General features: G+C 40.8%; 1 protein-coding gene across 15 annotated transcripts in view; it reads right to left on the bottom strand.

Annotated features, from left to right (window-relative positions):
* DOCK10 (dedicator of cytokinesis 10) overlaps positions 1 to 17,822 on the bottom strand; it is a 147,716-nt gene that overhangs the window by 80,190 nt on the left and 49,704 nt on the right. For 12 of the 15 annotated variants that reach the window (XM_064666514.1, XM_064666520.1, XM_064666519.1 and 9 more), the window contains exons 2-3: positions 8,705 to 8,824; positions 1,477 to 1,566 (exon numbers count right to left, since the gene is read on the bottom strand). In XM_064666514.1, the coding sequence (XP_064522584.1) occupies positions 1,477 to 1,566; positions 8,705 to 8,824 (210 nt within the window). The remainder of the gene's footprint in view (positions 1 to 1,476; positions 1,567 to 8,704; positions 8,825 to 17,822) is intronic. The other 3 variants (XM_064666515.1, XM_064666509.1, XM_064666517.1) reach the window with 1 other exon arrangement.

Genomic DNA, 17,822 nt, shown 5'->3' with positions numbered 1-17,822 from the left:
TCACTGCTATTGCAGAGAAAGCTAATAGATGTGCTCAATATGTATTTTACCAGGTTGTCATTAGCACCCCCTTGGAGTACTCAGCTGTAATGATTCCCAGACTCTGTGTACTAGGTTCCATTTTTAGACCCAGCACTTTCTTTGTAAAGCCATGAGCACAATGCTGGCCTTGCATCTTGTGGAACCTTGAAGTAAAAAGCAGACCCCAAAGTGCTGAAAGGGCAGTGAGGCTTCTGGGAAGGTAGATAATTCCATGAGCTATGTTATCTTTTAACCCTGCTGTCAGATTAAGAAAGACAGCAAAGTTCAGGCAATCTGAGCTGGCAGTAAATTGTTACTGCTCTTTTTAGACCTGCTGAAAAGAAATAGAGCCAGCCTGTAAAATGTCACGTTGCATACAAGTCAACAGCTACATTTCTGCCTAGTCTTGGACTTTATGTTTTCCAAACCCTGTGTTTGTCTTCAGCTGACTTTTCCTTCACACATTTTCTTGCAGTTGTAGCACATATGAAATATTTTTTCAAACCAGAAATTCAGGTGTGAAAAATCCCAATCTGTGAAACAAAGGTAGAGAATGTACATATTATAGGTTAGTTATAAATGCTTGGAATTAAACTCCTTGTAGAAGCTGACTGAAAATTTGGTTTCATAAACCGTGTTTAATACACGTGGTGAGCCATATTTTACATCTGTAGTGGAAGATGGAGAAGGTTCAGGGAGCCATTTAAAGTAGATTCCTCTGAACAGTGTAACCAGCATCTCTAATGTCCTTCGAAGTGAAAATACCAGTGAAAACCTGACATGTTCCTTAGGCAGCAGGGTGAGCAATCTTCTCCTACAATCCAAGATCAGGTACGTAAACAATACAACCATAGGTGTTTTTTAAAGGTAGAGCAATTATTCACTCCTGGTGAGGCTCTAACAGTCATGGAAGAACTTTTTGTTCAACTTTCTACTGCAAAGGTAGAACAGACTCTAAATACTGACCATGGATATAACCCCCTACACATCCTTCATGGTGCACCTACTCCTCAGCTGTGTGTACGCCTCCAAACGAGATATGCACTCTGTAATAACTCTTAAGAGTCTAAACCAGTGTCAATTAGTTATCTTTTTTTTGAAAGATATCAATATTTTCAAAGTGCAAAGAGCATTCAGATCACCAGTAATCAGTACTCATGTAAAAATGCCAACACTAATATCAGTGAACTAGTAGTGACAGGGAATGCAGCTGGAAAACAGTACAATGACAGCTGATCAGTGCATTTGAAATTTTTCTAGATACAAGCATCTCAGAATAGTCAACTGCAGATATTATGTTAACCCTCCCCCTCCTTCTGGCCTTCAAAATTCAAATATGATTCAAATCACTGAAAGCATACGGAAAGAAAAAAGATGTTAATTATAATCATAGCAAGCCTCCCCGAAACTCTTGGTTTTGTTTAAAATTAAAGGATATACACACTAGATACTTACCTCTCTAACAAATAAATTTTCTGCTTTTTGTTCTGCATCTTCAGGTACAGAAGGATACAGTGTCCTGATTTCCAGTGAAACTGTGTCTATCTGGCAATAAACAAAAAATATGCAATTTAGTCAAAGTGACAGAACAGCAGTCTTGTCTCATGAAAAGGTTAAGAACCTTGTTATCATGGCTTGCATTTTTTCAATTTGTCATGCAGCCAACAACACATGCATACCAACAACTGCAACCCTGCCCACACACACTACTCAATACTATCAACTAAAGCATTAATTACAAGCAAGAGCAGAGTTCGAACAGATTTCTGGGAATAAAATTGTTCCACGCAAACTTGCTTCAGTCTCCTAAGTTTCTGATAATAAAAGTCATCAAGTCTTCCTTACATCCTCTCCCTGAAATATATGCCAAATGCAACAGTGATACTTATGTTCTCCACTTCTGAACCTCATTCCTTTTAGTCAAGGAACGTGGAGACAGAAGTAAAAGCTTTGACTCTTTTGCAAGAAGAGAGGAGCAGAGTCCTCCCAACAACAGGAGGGCCACAGGACAGTCTGATGGTCAAAAGCAAGGGGAACCAGGCAGCAGCTTCTCAGAGGGACACTCGCCCCCATGGGCACAGGCAGCAGGGCAGGGCTGACAAGGGACTCCTGGCACAGCCTGCAGCTTTCTTCTAGGCTCCACAGGAGCTGCACAAAATAGTCCCTTTTTTTTGAAAGCAGCTGCTGACTGAGCTGGCTTGTCAGGCCCCACAGCAGGAAACCACACAGAGAAGTGGATCTCCAGAAGTTCTCCACAAGGAGCCAAGCTTCCCTTAATTCCCAGCAGGCCAACGAGAGGCCAGGGCCACCAGCAGTGCTCCTGTGTGTGACCCAGGGCCCCCATGCTGGGGTCAGGCAAAGCAGCCACTTTGCAAAAGGCTCACAGGAGGAAGCTTTGGGGTATTTTCAACTAAGCTACAGATGTGTCCCACTTATTTTCTCTGCCATAAGAGGGTAAAAAAACCAAAATCAAACCCCATCAGCCCAGATTATGCTCTCAGTTGCAATGGAGTAACTCTGTCACTCAAGTCAGAAACCCAGACAAGTCTGACCTCCCAAGTTCATTTTCTCTTCCATTACAGAAAGGCACATGAATTCCAGAAGAAGGCCTATGGCATACAACTGGTTTAATATGAAGAACCACTGCTTAATAATACCATGAAGCAGCTTGCAGTGTCTACTGTGCCCCTGGAGGCTCTCCTTCCTATCTTCTCAGACTAAAAGGTGATGGTTTTCCTCTATAAATTGAAGCACCCAAACTCTACATGACAACTGCCTGCAGATTATTGACTGCATTTTTCCTTAGAGCTTACACAGACCACTCTGATTTCCCCCCCCATCCCTTTCTAAATGAGTAATTGTGAAAGAAAGGTATGTATCACTGAGACAGAAATATCATGGGATTCCCCAAACTTTTTGGTTTCATCTGGAGAGCTCAGGATACATGATTAAAACACTCTGGCTCTCATGAATAATGACAGTGCCTCATAGTCACCAGAAAGTGAAAAAAATCCTGTTCTTCTGAACAAACCAAACACAGTTTCCTAAGTGTGAGTTCTTGGGCTCTACCCAGCTGTGTTACCAACTCTATGTGAAGTGATTTACACAATCATTTAGTCTATGAGTAAAAGAGACAGCAGATGGAGAAGTATGAATTTTCAGGCCACGTTTAGTAACAGATGTCTGAATCCTTGGTTGCTTAGGGACTTCCCAGCAGTACCCACAATCTCCGGAATGCACCTTGTTACTTTTACTTCACACATACGCGACATTTTAAGTCCCGATTTTTAGGCAGTCACAGGAAGACACAATCCCCAAGCACAGCTGAAAACCCACAGTTTTCCCTGTGGCCCATCAGATAGAGCTCTTCCCTGGGCTGGGACCCTGCAGCCAGCAGCAGCAGCCACAAAACACGCACACTGTCCTTCCAGCACACACACCACTGCCGAAGATCTGTTGTTCCCAGACTAAGGTAGAGTGGGAGGCCACAGGAGAAGAGATATGTGATGTACTCTGTACCTCACACTGACCCTGTCACGATGGTGAATAAGCTTCAAAGACACCAACAACCTGTCCTGCTCACCCACAGTAAAGCTTATCTGCCCCACGTAGAAGATAGTTTCCAGCATCTTTTTTATAGATCAGACACAGCAGGTCAACTTCTTTACCTAGTACAACACTTATTGTCAACTGATATCAACACACTGAGCAAGACAGTTAACATTTACCTAATGGGGTCATTGTGCCTCCCTCCTCTTACACAGCCTGTTAAAAAGACTGTAGCTGAACAAGCCTTGTAACCCCACTGTTTTGCCTGTGGTACTTTCCCCCACTGTCCTTAAGAAGACCACACTTGAAAGAAAGAAACACAGCCGTGCAAACCTGAGAAATCAGTAACACTGGGCTTGTGTGTTTGTAGACTTTAACAAAGAACATCACAGGCTTATTTACAAAGAATTGAGACATGGAAAATGTTGTATATTGTTATATTTAACCTTGTGTTAAAAACTACAAAGCACTTCCCTTCTGAGAATTAGTTATGTTTAACCACTTAGCTGCAAAAGGCCACAAAGGCACTTCCTGTTCTTACACGATTACTTCCAAAGTTAAATGCTCTTAAAGGCTGATCAGGCACAGCATTAATCACCCAAACCTATTTACTTCAGAAAACAACTAAATTTCAACAACAGACTATGTGCTGCTGAAAGAGTCATCAACAAAATAAAGGATTCTATTTAGAAAATTCAGTATTTATAAATGTGCTGTGAATGCAGCCTAATTTTCTAATGTTTAGGCAATCATAGCAATTTTCTGTTCAAACCAGAGGCCAATTACCCTGTCATTTGTGCATGCGAACTAATCAAATAATGCAGGTATCAGCCTAAAACATTCAATTCTATAATTCTTCTGAATTATTTTTAATCTATTTTATATAAATATCCTATATCCAACCATGATTTCTGGCATTGCCAGGCTGTCACATTTGCATAAGATGTTGGCCCCAGGTGTTGGATGAGTTATAAGGTGCAATTTCACTTCTATTGCTACATCCACCTTTTACAGCGAAACACAGAAGTTAATATTGCTCCTTATCGACAACTAATTACGAATAATGTTTTCAGGCAGTGACTACTTTCCAGTGACATGGTGAATTCAGCATTTGAAATCGGAGTTCAAACTCCATTAGCCATTTCAAACGTTTTCAATCTGAATCTATTCTAAATAGCTTTTAGTCTGAAAGTCTGTTACCAGCGGTTAAATCTTTTGACGGATGCATCAACAATGATGGTATTTACTTCCTGCAAAGGCTGCCCTCCTAAGAGAGCTAACCACACACAGGCAGACACGTCCCTCTCTGTTAATGTTTAGATTCGATCTCTTTCTAAAGAAAAGCTGCTCAGCCCCATTTTCATCCAAGTAAACAGATTTACTTAACGTTACAAAACCCTGCAATGAGTTAGTCCATTAAATTAAAATGTAGTCTAAGGTGCAACTATGCTGTACAAATACTACCGTGCAGAGGCCCCCTGACAAACTGCTGGTCTGCTGTCCCAGCAGACCTCACCATGGAGGTACGTGTGTGGGGCAAAGCGAAAGGAGAGCAAGCACAGAGCACATTTAGAGGACGGATTTTGCAGCATCACTGCCTAAATCACACTCCGTGTGAGAGGCTAAGCTTTGTCCACAGCTTGCTTTGCTGACTGCATTAGCTGTCTCTACTTAAACAGCTGGAGTGTGTCCCTAGAACTGTAGATACCTCTCACTCTCCTGCTCCTGCCGGATGATGTGAACTTGCACGTCAAGAACACCCATATACTATTAATCATGAGAGTAATGGACTCAACTTCTGCTCCTCTAAGAATGAGCAGATACTGCTTGTCACATGGGAAAGTGGGAGCTAATTCATGTGCTACTGAAAATAAACCGTGATCTCACCAGTGCAACCCTTCTGATCTCAGAAATAAGTCATGGTTACAGAGGTATTTCCAAGGAGGCTCCAAGGCCTGTGCTTCAAGCTGCCCCTATGGCACACATGTTTCATGTGAAGAGGCAGTGTCCTTTCCTACTCTTGCTCTCTCCCCTTAAAGATTTATCTGATTATGTTATGAAGTTCTGTATCCAAATGATCATCTTTTGTCCCTGCACAATATCTAGATAGCAGAGGTTTCACAACCTGAAAATCAGAGACATTTTGGCTCTTTCTTGTTCAGAGCTAAAAAAAAAGAAGCCTGGAAACAGTCACACCTGCAGTGATGGCAAGGACCAGCAACAGCACAACTCAGCCCCTCTTCTTCTAAGGCCTCTGTGATACTTATAGGGAACAGGGCACCCAGGTGGGCTTTCAAAAGCCCAGAAGAGTCAGAAGCATATCAGACTGAACTTCATTAGGTTTTGCACTATGCAGGCAAGCTTTGCCATCTTACACCTGGTCCTAAATTTAGGCAATTAATTATTGTTTCTATTGCAGGTTCAAAACCAGGCATTTGGCCACACTTCTACACACAGTTTAAAAAAGTCTGAGTTCCATTCCTCGAACAGAGATTTAAAAAGAATCATACATAGGGAGAGAAGAAGGAACAAATTTGCATGACCCAGAGAGTTTTAACATGCTTTATATCATACCAAATTGGAGCGCCTATTAAATACTTTAAGCTACCTTTTTAAGACAATTAACTTCTATTTATCAACATACCATTTACATATATTTAGTTACCAAACCTCCACACAAGCAAAGGTAGTCACTAAGGGAGAGTATCCATGATTTTATGCAAGACTTGAGATCCTGGAGAGATTTGAAAAGAGGGTGCTGAGTGTTCAGTGAATTCCAAAGGATGGTGACATGAAGAAAGGATGAAAAAATACTCATGAAAGGATACAGCTTTTTTTGCTTGCATATATGACAGTGCTTAGGAGCAGAAGCACAAATGTATGACAATGAAACTGGGCAAGACTAAGATGTGAAAGGTTAAAGATGAGAGGAAGACCAATTTGAAGGCAGGTGTCACACTTCTTTCATGGCCTCCCTTCTGGAAAACATGTAGAAGAGAACTGAGAAATAGGACTGCCAGACAGCAGCAGTTCCATTTGTCAAGAGAGAGTGTGGCCAGGTCTGGGGAAGAAAAGGTGAAGGAAGCACAGTAACCCAATGATGAGGATGCAAAAGTACCAGCATCACTAACAAGCTTGCCTTTTCTATGAGCACAACAGGAAGCCCATCAACTCCATCTCACTACCACCAAGAAGTACAGTGCAAGTGCTGTATCGATGTATTGCTGCAGAAATGTCCACTGGCCATTGTTTCACAGCACAGCAATGGAAGGGAAATTTGTTCACAAGATCCAAGAACAGAAGCAGCTGAGCTAACATGCTTTTTCTGAAATGGAAACTGGGCTTTGGGCAGGCAGGAGAGTTATAAGGAAGGCATGACCATTTTGTCCATAGGATTTGCTCACTTTATGGGCCCAAACTGGGGTTGTATCAACACTGAGCCACGAAGTCCGCAGCAAGTGCAATCATAAGTTAAACAGTGTCCACCATTTCCTGGGGCATTATCACGTTAAATACCACTCAGAGCCAGCCTGAGCACCTCCTAATTCAGTCAGATGTGGATCTCTTTCTACTCAAATGGCTGACCCAGACTTTCGCACACAGGTGATATTTCAGCAGGACAGAGCAGGACTATAAATAGAGACTCTGCAACTGGAAAACTTGCCTGGTACGGAAGCTCTGCAGTCCTGTCTGGGGGCAGAGGCTCTTGTTACTGCCGCTGACTTCGACAGAGGATAACAAAGATGAGAGAGATTTATCGCCAGGATATGGACCCTACCTACTGCTACCCCTGCTCTTCTGTGAGTACAGGCCACCTCTACCATGCAAGTACCTCTCTCACCTGTCTTCATCTTTTTACTTATTATTTTTTTTAAATTTAAATAGATTATGCCGAATAGTTGCAAAGCATAACACAGATGAAACAAAATAGAAGTAGCTACTAAAATCCAGGCAACAACTGCTCAAAATGAAATAAAAGCAAGGCTATGAAAATATGCTGGACAGACAGAGCTTCAGCAGTAGGATGTGATTCTTTCACTGAGAGGGTTTGCTCTGTGGACTTGAGCTCAGTTACTCTAAATCAAAGGGCTCAAGGGCCTTGTGACAGCACACAGTATGTCTAGTCAGCTTTGTAATGCTAAATTTCAATTTCATAAATTGACAAATGTGCAAAATGGATAAAGGAATTAACGATAATGAGGAAATCTATTCTGTTTAGTTTTCTCTCAATCCCATGAGCACATTAACTCAGCTAATGCCACCAAGGAAATAGAGCCATTTAGTAAAACAAAGCAGTTGATAAGATTAAGCTGGCCTCGTAGGACAGTAGCAGTGCCATGAGCTGATGGGAAGGGCCCTCACACAGCAGTTACAATTGGTCACAAAATTGAAATGTATTTCCATTAGAGAATGCCTATTCATCAAAACCTAAATATTTGACAAAGATGGGTTGATTCTGAAGAAGTTGCTGTGCGATGCCCATGCACTTGCCTGGCAATGCACCTCCCCAGCTGCCCAGCAGGCAACCCCTGCCCCACACTGCCATTGGGAGAGCTGCCCTGGACTTCCAGGTTCTCAGTTTTTTTGCAGTTTGGCAGGACAAGCAATGGAGAGCCCAGGATGAGGTCAGGCAGCTCCATGGCTGTGGGGTCTGAGATCCACTGCCTGTCAGTGTCCCACCCATGGGAGCCTTCCTCAGCACCAGGGACTCCAGTGGCCAAATACATCAAAACAGAATGGGATCAGAAGTTACAGATTAAATTAGACTAAATTAGACTATAAGAGTAGGGAGAGATTCTAGCACTGGCCAAACTACCACTGTGCTGAGTAAACAGACAAGTATACATTATGGAATAACATGTTTAGTGAGTTCCCAAAATACATTTGGGAACAACCAGGGCTTCGAGCTTTATCTAATCCTGAATAGTAAAGTCACGCATATAGAAATGTCAAAGGAAAAAAAACCAACAAAACCAAGTGAATTCAGTGGGAGGGAAGTAAAGCATTAAGCATGAATTAAAAAAATATTAGAGAGCCCTTGGACAACTTCTGGCTCTCCCTCTAGCAATGGAGATAAAATAAATTAACAGATGAACCAAAAGAAAAGAATAACACATATTTGTCTTGTACTTACTGAAAAGTCATCATCAGGGAATAATATCAGATCCTTAAACTGGCTGTCCCCAATACTTTTTTCAATTTCTGTGATAACAGCTTCATAATCCAGAGGCTCCAAGAGTTTGGGTTTTTCCTGCTTTGGAAAAAAAAAAAAAAATCAAGTAAACTCTCTACATCCAAATTTGCCTTCCTTCCCTCTCATAAACTGAGATCTGCTATATTTTTCCTTTTATACACCAAAGCATGAATAATTTCTCTCCTCACCCCAGTCTTCTCAGTTTGTTTTAGCTGAGCTCATGCGAGAGAGTGGAATTGAGGAAGTTCTGCCAGTTGTAACAGCCTCTCTCCATCTGATAATTCCAGAGCAATCTGTCAGCTCATTACAGAGACTAAACCCACCACATTAACTTACCTGGCATTCTCAGGAATTCTCTCTCTCTTTCCCCGTAAATACTTGCAGGCAAATTGACAGACACAGTTTGAAATGAACATAGATACGACTTTGAGCTAATATGTTTTAGAATAAGAAACCTACTAATTTTTTCAGTGTCTCACAGAGTCCCACCTTTTGAACTGCTGGTAGCTTGTGAATGCCACCATATTGTTTTAGTTGGTAATAATCCAAGATTATTCTCCTGGAATAAGCTATCTGGCATCCACCCCCATGGTCTTGTCAGAAACAGGAGTAGTACCATGGTAATAGTACTCCATTATTGCCTGAAATAGCAGTAAAGTAAGAAACCACCACAGGAACCACCAAACAAAATTGAAGTCACAATGTCTTGAAATACAACCCAAAAATAGAAAAAGAGAAGCCTGTCTGACATGCTAGAATACATTAAACAAATGAAGTCAAGTATTCGAGTCACAACATTTGCTTAATTTAAAGATGTAAGTATCAGAAAGAGTGAGTGAGAAAGGACAAGAGAACTGTCAGGAGGGATGGAAAAGCAGGTGATAAGAGTGAAAAAGGACACTAGTGAAAAGCAAATGCAGAAACACTTCTGCTGAACAGTCCTTCAGTCTGATGCAATAGTGGACCTTAAGTAAGTGGTATTTTACCCACTGTTCTTGCATTGGGCTATCCACATTAATATCAAGTTTCCCTCCCTCTTCCCTAAATCAAAACCAAGGTGTGCTGAAAAAGAAAGCTTTTACACCTCCATAAAACAAATTTCTCCAAGACAATCTCATGATTGTCCACTATATTTGATTTTTTTATATATACATATATATATGTAAAGGACCATACCTGAATTTTTTTATATATGTATATACATATATAAAATCCACATATGGTCCATTATACATACAATGGTTCAAATATAAAAGTCCTTCTCTCTTTTGACTTTGTTCTAAAGAGTTCCTTTTTTTTTTTAGTCATCACAGCCATCTCAAGATTTCTCTCCAGCTCTTGTAAACACTGTTACCCTTCTATTTTGAGTTCAAGACTCCCTTTGGCATCAAACGCATCTATGAAAAGTTTAATTATGTATCAGTAACTCAACCACACAAATTAGATTAAAACAGTGGGATACACATGTTCCTAGAAGGTTATTCAATTGCTGAGCAGCTGATGCTAGAATCACAGAACAACTCAGGTCCTCCACGGGCCATCCACTCCAATTCCCTGCTCAAAGCATCAAAGCTCCATCAAAGGATGGAGAGACAATTAAAAAAGTCAGAACTGCTCCTTCAACAGTTCAGTCTATTACCTCTCTTCTCAGTCTATTAACTCTCACAGTCCTGCTTGTCAGCTTAAGAGTTAATAAACTTCTGAAATCATTAGTGTTTAGCATTCACAGGCCAAAAGCACTATCTGCCGATGCTGAGATATTAAAGAATTGTAAAAGACAGGCAAGACCAACACATAATAGTAAGAAATAGAACAAATAGTCCCATACAACCTGGCCTTGAACACTTCCAGGCATGGGGCAACCACAGTTTCTCCAGACAACATGGGAAGAAACTGCTTTAATGTTTAATTTAGATTCTGTGACATCACACTGGTTGTGTGATGTTCAGGTAAGACAAGGAGCCCTAGTAGGACACGTGAGACTTCATATGACCCCCAGCCACAGCACCTTAAACTGTCTCAAGCAGGTACTTGGCCCTGGTCTGCACCAGTTGACACATAATTATCCAGCCCTGCTCAGGAAGCTCTCGGGCTGAGTAGTTGCCATATTCTTCAGAGAGATTTCAGTGTGTAGTTTGACGACAGTGGTTTCCCACAGGAACTTAATGGGGTCATCTGACCATGTCACCATGCACAGCTTGTTCTTGTTCCCTTTGAAATTACATATAACTCACTGCAGTATCCTTTCAACAGGAGTTTTAGACTCTCCATCACTAAATCTATCATTGTATCTATGTATTAAATATTCCTCTATAAACACAAGCTTCGAGGAGTTGAAACCATGAAGAGAAAACACCAGTGCATCTCTATGCTGTACCACTCATTTTGGTAATGATGCCCAGGTCTGAACAAAGTTCATTCAGTTTAAATTTAGCAGAAAGCAAACTTGTAAGTAGTGTAATTGTTACCTTCAGTAGGAAACCTTATAGCAACCACTTACAGGAAAATTCAAAGTAAAAGTGAAAATATACATGCACTGACATTTATGAGGCACGAGTGTTTCACTGAGGCATTTTTCCTGTACAGTGGTTTCACTAAAACAAGAACATTTTCTGCAGAAAGTTTGTGACATCACACTGAGAACGCCCCCTTCCCAGAGCTGATACTGTCAGGCTAATGGTTTTGCAACAATATCAACTTTTAATAAGTCAGATATGCCACTGATATCATAACTGTCCACTCTCTCAAAGTGGACGTGTCAATACAATATTAATCTTGGTCAGATGCTTCTTGGAAACATCATGAATGCCAGCTTTCAAAAGTTCAAAAATAGCATTAAGTAAACAAATGACATAAATAGACATCTTTTTCTGAAGTCAAAGACCATGGAAGAGCTGGGAAATCCCAGAAATCTTGAGACTTCTCTTGAAATATGGGGAGATCCCATAAAAAGTCCTAGCATTTGCAGGTTCTCTATGGCCGTGGAAACTACTCTTATTGCAGAACTAAGAGGTATTCCTTCTTCCCCCTGGAAATCCCTGTAAGGTTGGGGTGAACATAACTACATCTCCTTCAAAATTAACATCACACAGTGGTTGGGATGCAGGTGGAGGCAGGGTAAGCTATGTAACATTGCCCTTGCTTTGCTCTTCAGAAACTGGTAATGCTCAGAAAGCCACTCCTGATAGCTGCTGAAATACTCCAGGGGAAAACTTCTCCTTGGCAGCTACAAGGTCATTTACATGAGACAAGAATACAACTCAAGAAAACCCTGAAGCAGAGAAACACAGCAAGTGCATGAACATCACTGTTCCCACGGCACTAATTCTCTTACTCTCAGTGCTGCAAAGGGCACGATCTGATGGAAACATTTTAACAGATGTTAACAGAGAAGTCTTTTGAGAAAGATTACACATCTGAAATAAATGTAGGTAGGTGTGACATTATCAAATTTACTGCAGAACTTTTCAGCAAAGCACTTCAATATTAATGGTGATGTTTTTCTACTGATGCAATAAAAATTACTTTCTTCCTTCTATGGCATTACAGCAAAATCCTGTATAAAATGCAATACTGTATTATGCCAACTCCCATAAATCAGAGATGCAAGTAATAGGGCATCCTTGTCAATACAGTGGCTGCAGAGATCATCTAGTCCATTCCCTGCCAACAACAAGCATGCTGATATAATGAACACGACGCCTCTCTTCATCAATTCTGCATGTTCTTACAGACCATAAGACTAGGTACTGTGGACACTGACTCCATGCTTTGTAGAGCTGGTACTTTGAACTTGGCAAAGCTCAGCACTGCAATGCTTAGTGTTGCAGTTTTGATGGGAAGTCGCAGCTGGTTATCTCTGGTTTATCTCTAGAAGCTGCGGGATGGATGCTCAGTTTTCTCCTCACAGGCAGACAGAAGCAGTGATGTTGGGATTAGCAAATTCTGCCTGCAAGCACTAGCAGAGATCTGTAAATGAGTAGGGCTGATTTAAAGCTAATTTAATAACCATAGTGCTGCCTCTTCTCAATTTAACTTGTCTGTTCTTTTTGGAAACAGGCCAACTTGGCAATCTGAGCCAAGATCGAATTATGCTGGCTTGGATTTTTATAATGCTTTTTATATTCTCCATCTCAAGTGAGTAATGAATTTAGTTGTACTGAAACAGTTGTGAATACATCTAGTAAAAAGGCACTCTCTGACTCCTCACCTGCTACAACAATCTCAGCAGTATCATTTACTTCACACCCTGACAGTGTTGTGGCATGTAGTTTTGAATTTTGGTGAGCCAACTTTTCCAAACTCTTTTGGGATACTGGAAAGCTGTTAAATGAACATTGGAGTCAACACCACAGGAGAATAATCTCTATTTAATTTCACACAGGTGAATCAGCCCAGATTCCACCGGTGATATATGGCTTCATTGCCATCATCTTCTGGTCTAGGTACAAAAGCATTATTTTTCCACAATAGTAATGAGCAAAAATATTCACATAAATGATGTTACAGAATCAGATATGGTACCTGGCTTGCTGCCAGCTGCACAGTCATTGCGCACTGATGCTTACACCCATCTTCTCTTCATAACTATGTATCATCCTCCTAAAGTCCTATTTCTGTGAACACTCCCCAAAGGAGGAAACAATGTAACTGAGACCAATAGTCTCTGGATAGTCATCCCAAGCACATCCCCATCCTATAAATAAAGTAGACCAAATGCTGTGATTTTCTAATGCTTCAAAGACATATTATTATGACAATGAATCCAAAGTATCTAAAATTTATTGAATTTAATATAGATGTTTAAATAAATTCCTTCTCTTCCACATGCCAGGAAGAAAAAAATTAAAGAAACAGACAAACACAAAGAATTTAAGCTGATGGACTTCAGTTATCTGGACTAAAGTACCTCTGTGACAGGAGGATCCACTGCATGTTCATAAAGAGAGTCAAAACAATTATGATGGCCAGACTGGTCAAGATCAAGCAAAAATCTGATTTTATACTTCATCCAAGCTATGGCTTGTCTAAAATTTTAATTCATTCTACTACACATTTGAAATAATGAAATGGGCAGACTTACAAGAGAAAGGGCCACTTACTAAAATAACAGCATTGCCTTTCTTTATTTTTATAGACTTCTTAATATTATTAACCAAACTCAATTCTACTAAAACTCACAACAGTAAATTAAATTACTTTCCAGGATGGCATCAATGTGAAGTGATTTTCACACTTTTTTGTTCTTCCTTTCCCCAGTTAAATACTCTGTCTCTGACATAACACGTCCTTTTTTATATGGTTAATATATGTAGTTAATTATATTGCACCAGGGCAGGCCAAATTCAATTGAATATTTCTTTGTCAAACATGTCTGAAATGAAGCTAAAGAGCAGCCACGACTCCATGACTTTTGGTGGAGGTGTATTGTAAATGCTGAATTTAACCCTGACTTCAGACATACTAGTGACACAGACTGTCCAGCAGCTCTGAGATGTGACAGCCACAAATCCTAAATACTCAAGGAGATGAAGCTGAGGCTAGAAAACAATTTGGTTTTTATAGAATCACCAAAACTTTTGCATTTTTGTAGGACCAAGGTATGTCTCTATGAGACAACAGAGCAGTTTGGTGCCTGGGGTGGGCACCATGGGAAGGATATCTCCACTGAGTGCACCTTTTTCCCCCCCACCACCAGAGACCATGGGTGAGCAGCCTGAGATCCAGAGTGCTCCTGGCAGTGGCTCCCGTGGCAGCATTTGTACCCAGTGAGCAGAGACAGAGCAGCCACGTGGGGATTATGGTGTCCCCAACACCCTCAAGCAGCTGAGCTGGGAGTGACAGCTCTCACCCACTCAAAATGCTCTCAACCCCTCTCTCCACTCCCAACACAGTCTGCATCGTGTTATAGATTTCCTTTAAGGAAAATAAATTTTACATTTCAAGCACAGGAGAGGCAATTCAATGTCTGCAAAAGGTATTTGGGGAATGGACAGGGAGGCACAGCCAGAACCAGCAGGCAGATGGCCTCTCTTTTTGATTCAGATCTCCTTTTTATGACTGCTTGGCCTATTCTGCATCTATTCACAGTCAACAAACTCTCTGGCCACATTACAAAGGCTTCCTTTGGCTCAGTGTGAAACATAGTCAACAAATTTATTAAAATTAGTGGAACAAAGACAATTTTTTTTTACATACCCCTCTCTTCCAGCCTAAAATACACTCACTTGTCAGGTCCAATATGCTTCATTTGTCATGACTTTCAGTAAAACTTGGAGAATTTTATTTGGAAAGAATCCAGTCAGGGCTGCACAGCACAACTGATACACTCTTCAGTGGCAGAAGTGAAGCCAACGTGCCAATAAATTTCATTAAGGGGATTGCCAGTTCCCACACAATTCTGCCACAGAGAAAACAGCAAGGGATTACAAAGAATTCAACCCCCCAATTCCTAGTGATTCGGAAATTGCCAAGACGCTCTAGTACCCATCATCTCAGGCAGAGCAAAAGCAACGAAACCTGTTGAAGACCCTGCTGGGAATAATGAAAGTGAAAAGTAATTTTCATTCATTAAAGCCTCTTTATTCAATGAAAATTCTGATTGACACCAATAAGGGACCTGTGTGACTAAATGATACTTTGTACAAATACAGCTGGGGTAGGATGAATCCTAACTGCCTACATTCCCGTTGTTTTTTGGATCAAAATTTATAAAGATCTACGTTGTATATTTTCCAGCTTTAAAAGTTACTGTGAGAGAACTCAGCGTGTTAAATATTTGAAAAATTGAAACACCTCTCATCTGGATGAGATAACTCAGAAAACCTTCATTTTAACTGATGGGCCAGCTGGAGCCATCAGAGCCTTCAGTGGCACACGTAGCTTCTCCAGCAAGCCGACCAAGGAGCGACCACGGTTACGGCTGCTCAAACCACAGAGATCTGTTCTCAGGCAACTGGGAGTGACCTACTCTTTCTAATACCTCTTATTTCCCAAGTTAGAATTTATCGTTGCTTTCGTTATGAATTTTAAAAGTTCTAGGCCTCATAACACCACCCCACTCACAGTTAAAATGTTCAAGCCACACAGGACTGTTGCTTCAGCAGAGCATCCAGCTGGGGAGAGAGAGGGGAGGGTTTGTGCTATTCTCTGCTTAATCATAAGCATTTCCTGAATTATGTTTCTCATCCATGATTATGCACCTGACACTGTAGCCTCTCTGCGGTGCTTTCTGAATCTGGAATGTATATGCACGGGCATGTATATCTTTATTGACTAGCACTTGTCACTTTAGACACTGGATAAAATTATCAGTACAGTCTGCAGAAAATATTCAAGGTAACAAGACAACAACTTACTTGTCCTCTCTGTTTATGCAGTATCTGGAAACTCTTTTTAGGAAGGAGATAAACAAGTTTCATTTAATCATACAACTACTAAAATCAGCCCCTGACAAGACCTCTAATAAAACTGCTAAGTTTTAAAATTAAATTTAATCAGTTGGCTTTTCAAAATGTCAAAAATGACAGCTTTTAAATTGTGAGGACTTCTGAAGCCTTGACTAAATATTTGCCCATAGGTCACTTCAGGGGAAAAACAAGAAAGTTTTGTAAAGCATCATAAGGTGGTTTTTTTTTTAAAGTTTAATTTACACAGACCTCTAACCTGGCAACACTCAGCCACTTTCTCTCCCCTTACCTGACCTTAACCAGGAAAAAAAAAAAGTACAGTTTTAGCAACAAAAGGCTTTCTTTGAAGGTACCACACTGAATCTATTCATAAAGAAAGCAAGCAAAAGCCAAAGATGCAATTGACTCCTCTTCATGCAGACATCTGAACAGACAGGTAGGATGTGGTGGAAGGGGACTGGGCAAAAGGGATGGAGCTGTGGGAGAGCAGAGAGGAGCTGCCAACAGGAGCTGAAGTGTTCTAGCCAGCCACTTGCCTTGTTAGTGATTACTGCACCCCAGGGAAGGAGAAGTGCCCTGTCACCACAAAGGGGATGCTGAAGTGAGTCTAGGTCAGCTGTTCTGTAAACATGCTTTGCTTCATGTTCGCTTTTTTCTAGCATGGTCTCAGGTGGACAGAGTCATGGCTGCAAACAGAAACCTTAATAAAACCAGCCTGCAACCTGCAGGTACTGGATTTGACCAAAGCTTTTAAGCTTCCAGTATAAAGTTTATGTAGACAGCACTTCTGAGTCTGTCACACACACACACATATACAGATATGTGTGTATATACAGGTGTGTATATATATATATATACACACACACACACATACAGGTATGTACAGATAACTGCACATATACAGTCATTGTAGTCTCAGGGAAATCTACATATAAGAAAAGATACTCCCAATTTTTGCCCTTATGTGGCACTCAGATGACCCTCCTAGCAAAGGTAGAACCCCAGTTCTGACACTACACAGAATTAGTTACAGCAACAGGCAAAACAGTCCCCTCTGTTTGTGTAAACTGGATGAAAAGGGGAGAGGGAAAGATCTACCCATGGTCATCTGTGTACAGGCTCAGGGAATGTACAAAAGGAAGGATATGCCGGGTGATCCTACCTCACCTGCTCCTCCATCAGGATCATCCAGCACAAACCTGCTGCTAAAATGGGGTATATTTTACATAATGCTGTGCACAGCACAAAATTGTCTTTAAAAACAGTTTTATTTACTTTGAAAATAAAGATTTCTTTTTAGTAGACTTTGTCTTTAGAGTGCATAGGAGAGTTTTCTTTTCAAGGACTGAAGGGAAAGCTCTTATGGTGTTTGGATGCTGAAGACTTTGATCACTATTGCATGTCTGATGAAGCTGCAATGCAGCACACAAGCAAACATCCATTGTACATTTTCAATTCAAACCTAAAATTTAGATGTATGAAGACCTAGACCTGTCTGCTGAGCAAATAGTTTTGAAAAGGGCTCAACCACTTCAGAAGCCCCTGAAGCAAAAACAACCAAGAAAAATGTTTGCATTAGCTCTAAACAAACTTTAGAAAAAATACCATTTGACTTCTAGAGTACTTAGTAATAAGTCACTGCCCCATGG

Source organism: Pseudopipra pipra, chromosome 10, assembly GCF_036250125.1.
Source record: "Pseudopipra pipra isolate bDixPip1 chromosome 10, bDixPip1.hap1, whole genome shotgun sequence".
In the NCBI taxonomy this organism is placed as follows: domain Eukaryota; kingdom Metazoa; phylum Chordata; class Aves; order Passeriformes; family Pipridae; genus Pseudopipra; species Pseudopipra pipra.
The sequence above is the reverse complement of the archived record's forward strand: the minus strand, read 5'-3'. Positions and strand labels throughout refer to the sequence as shown.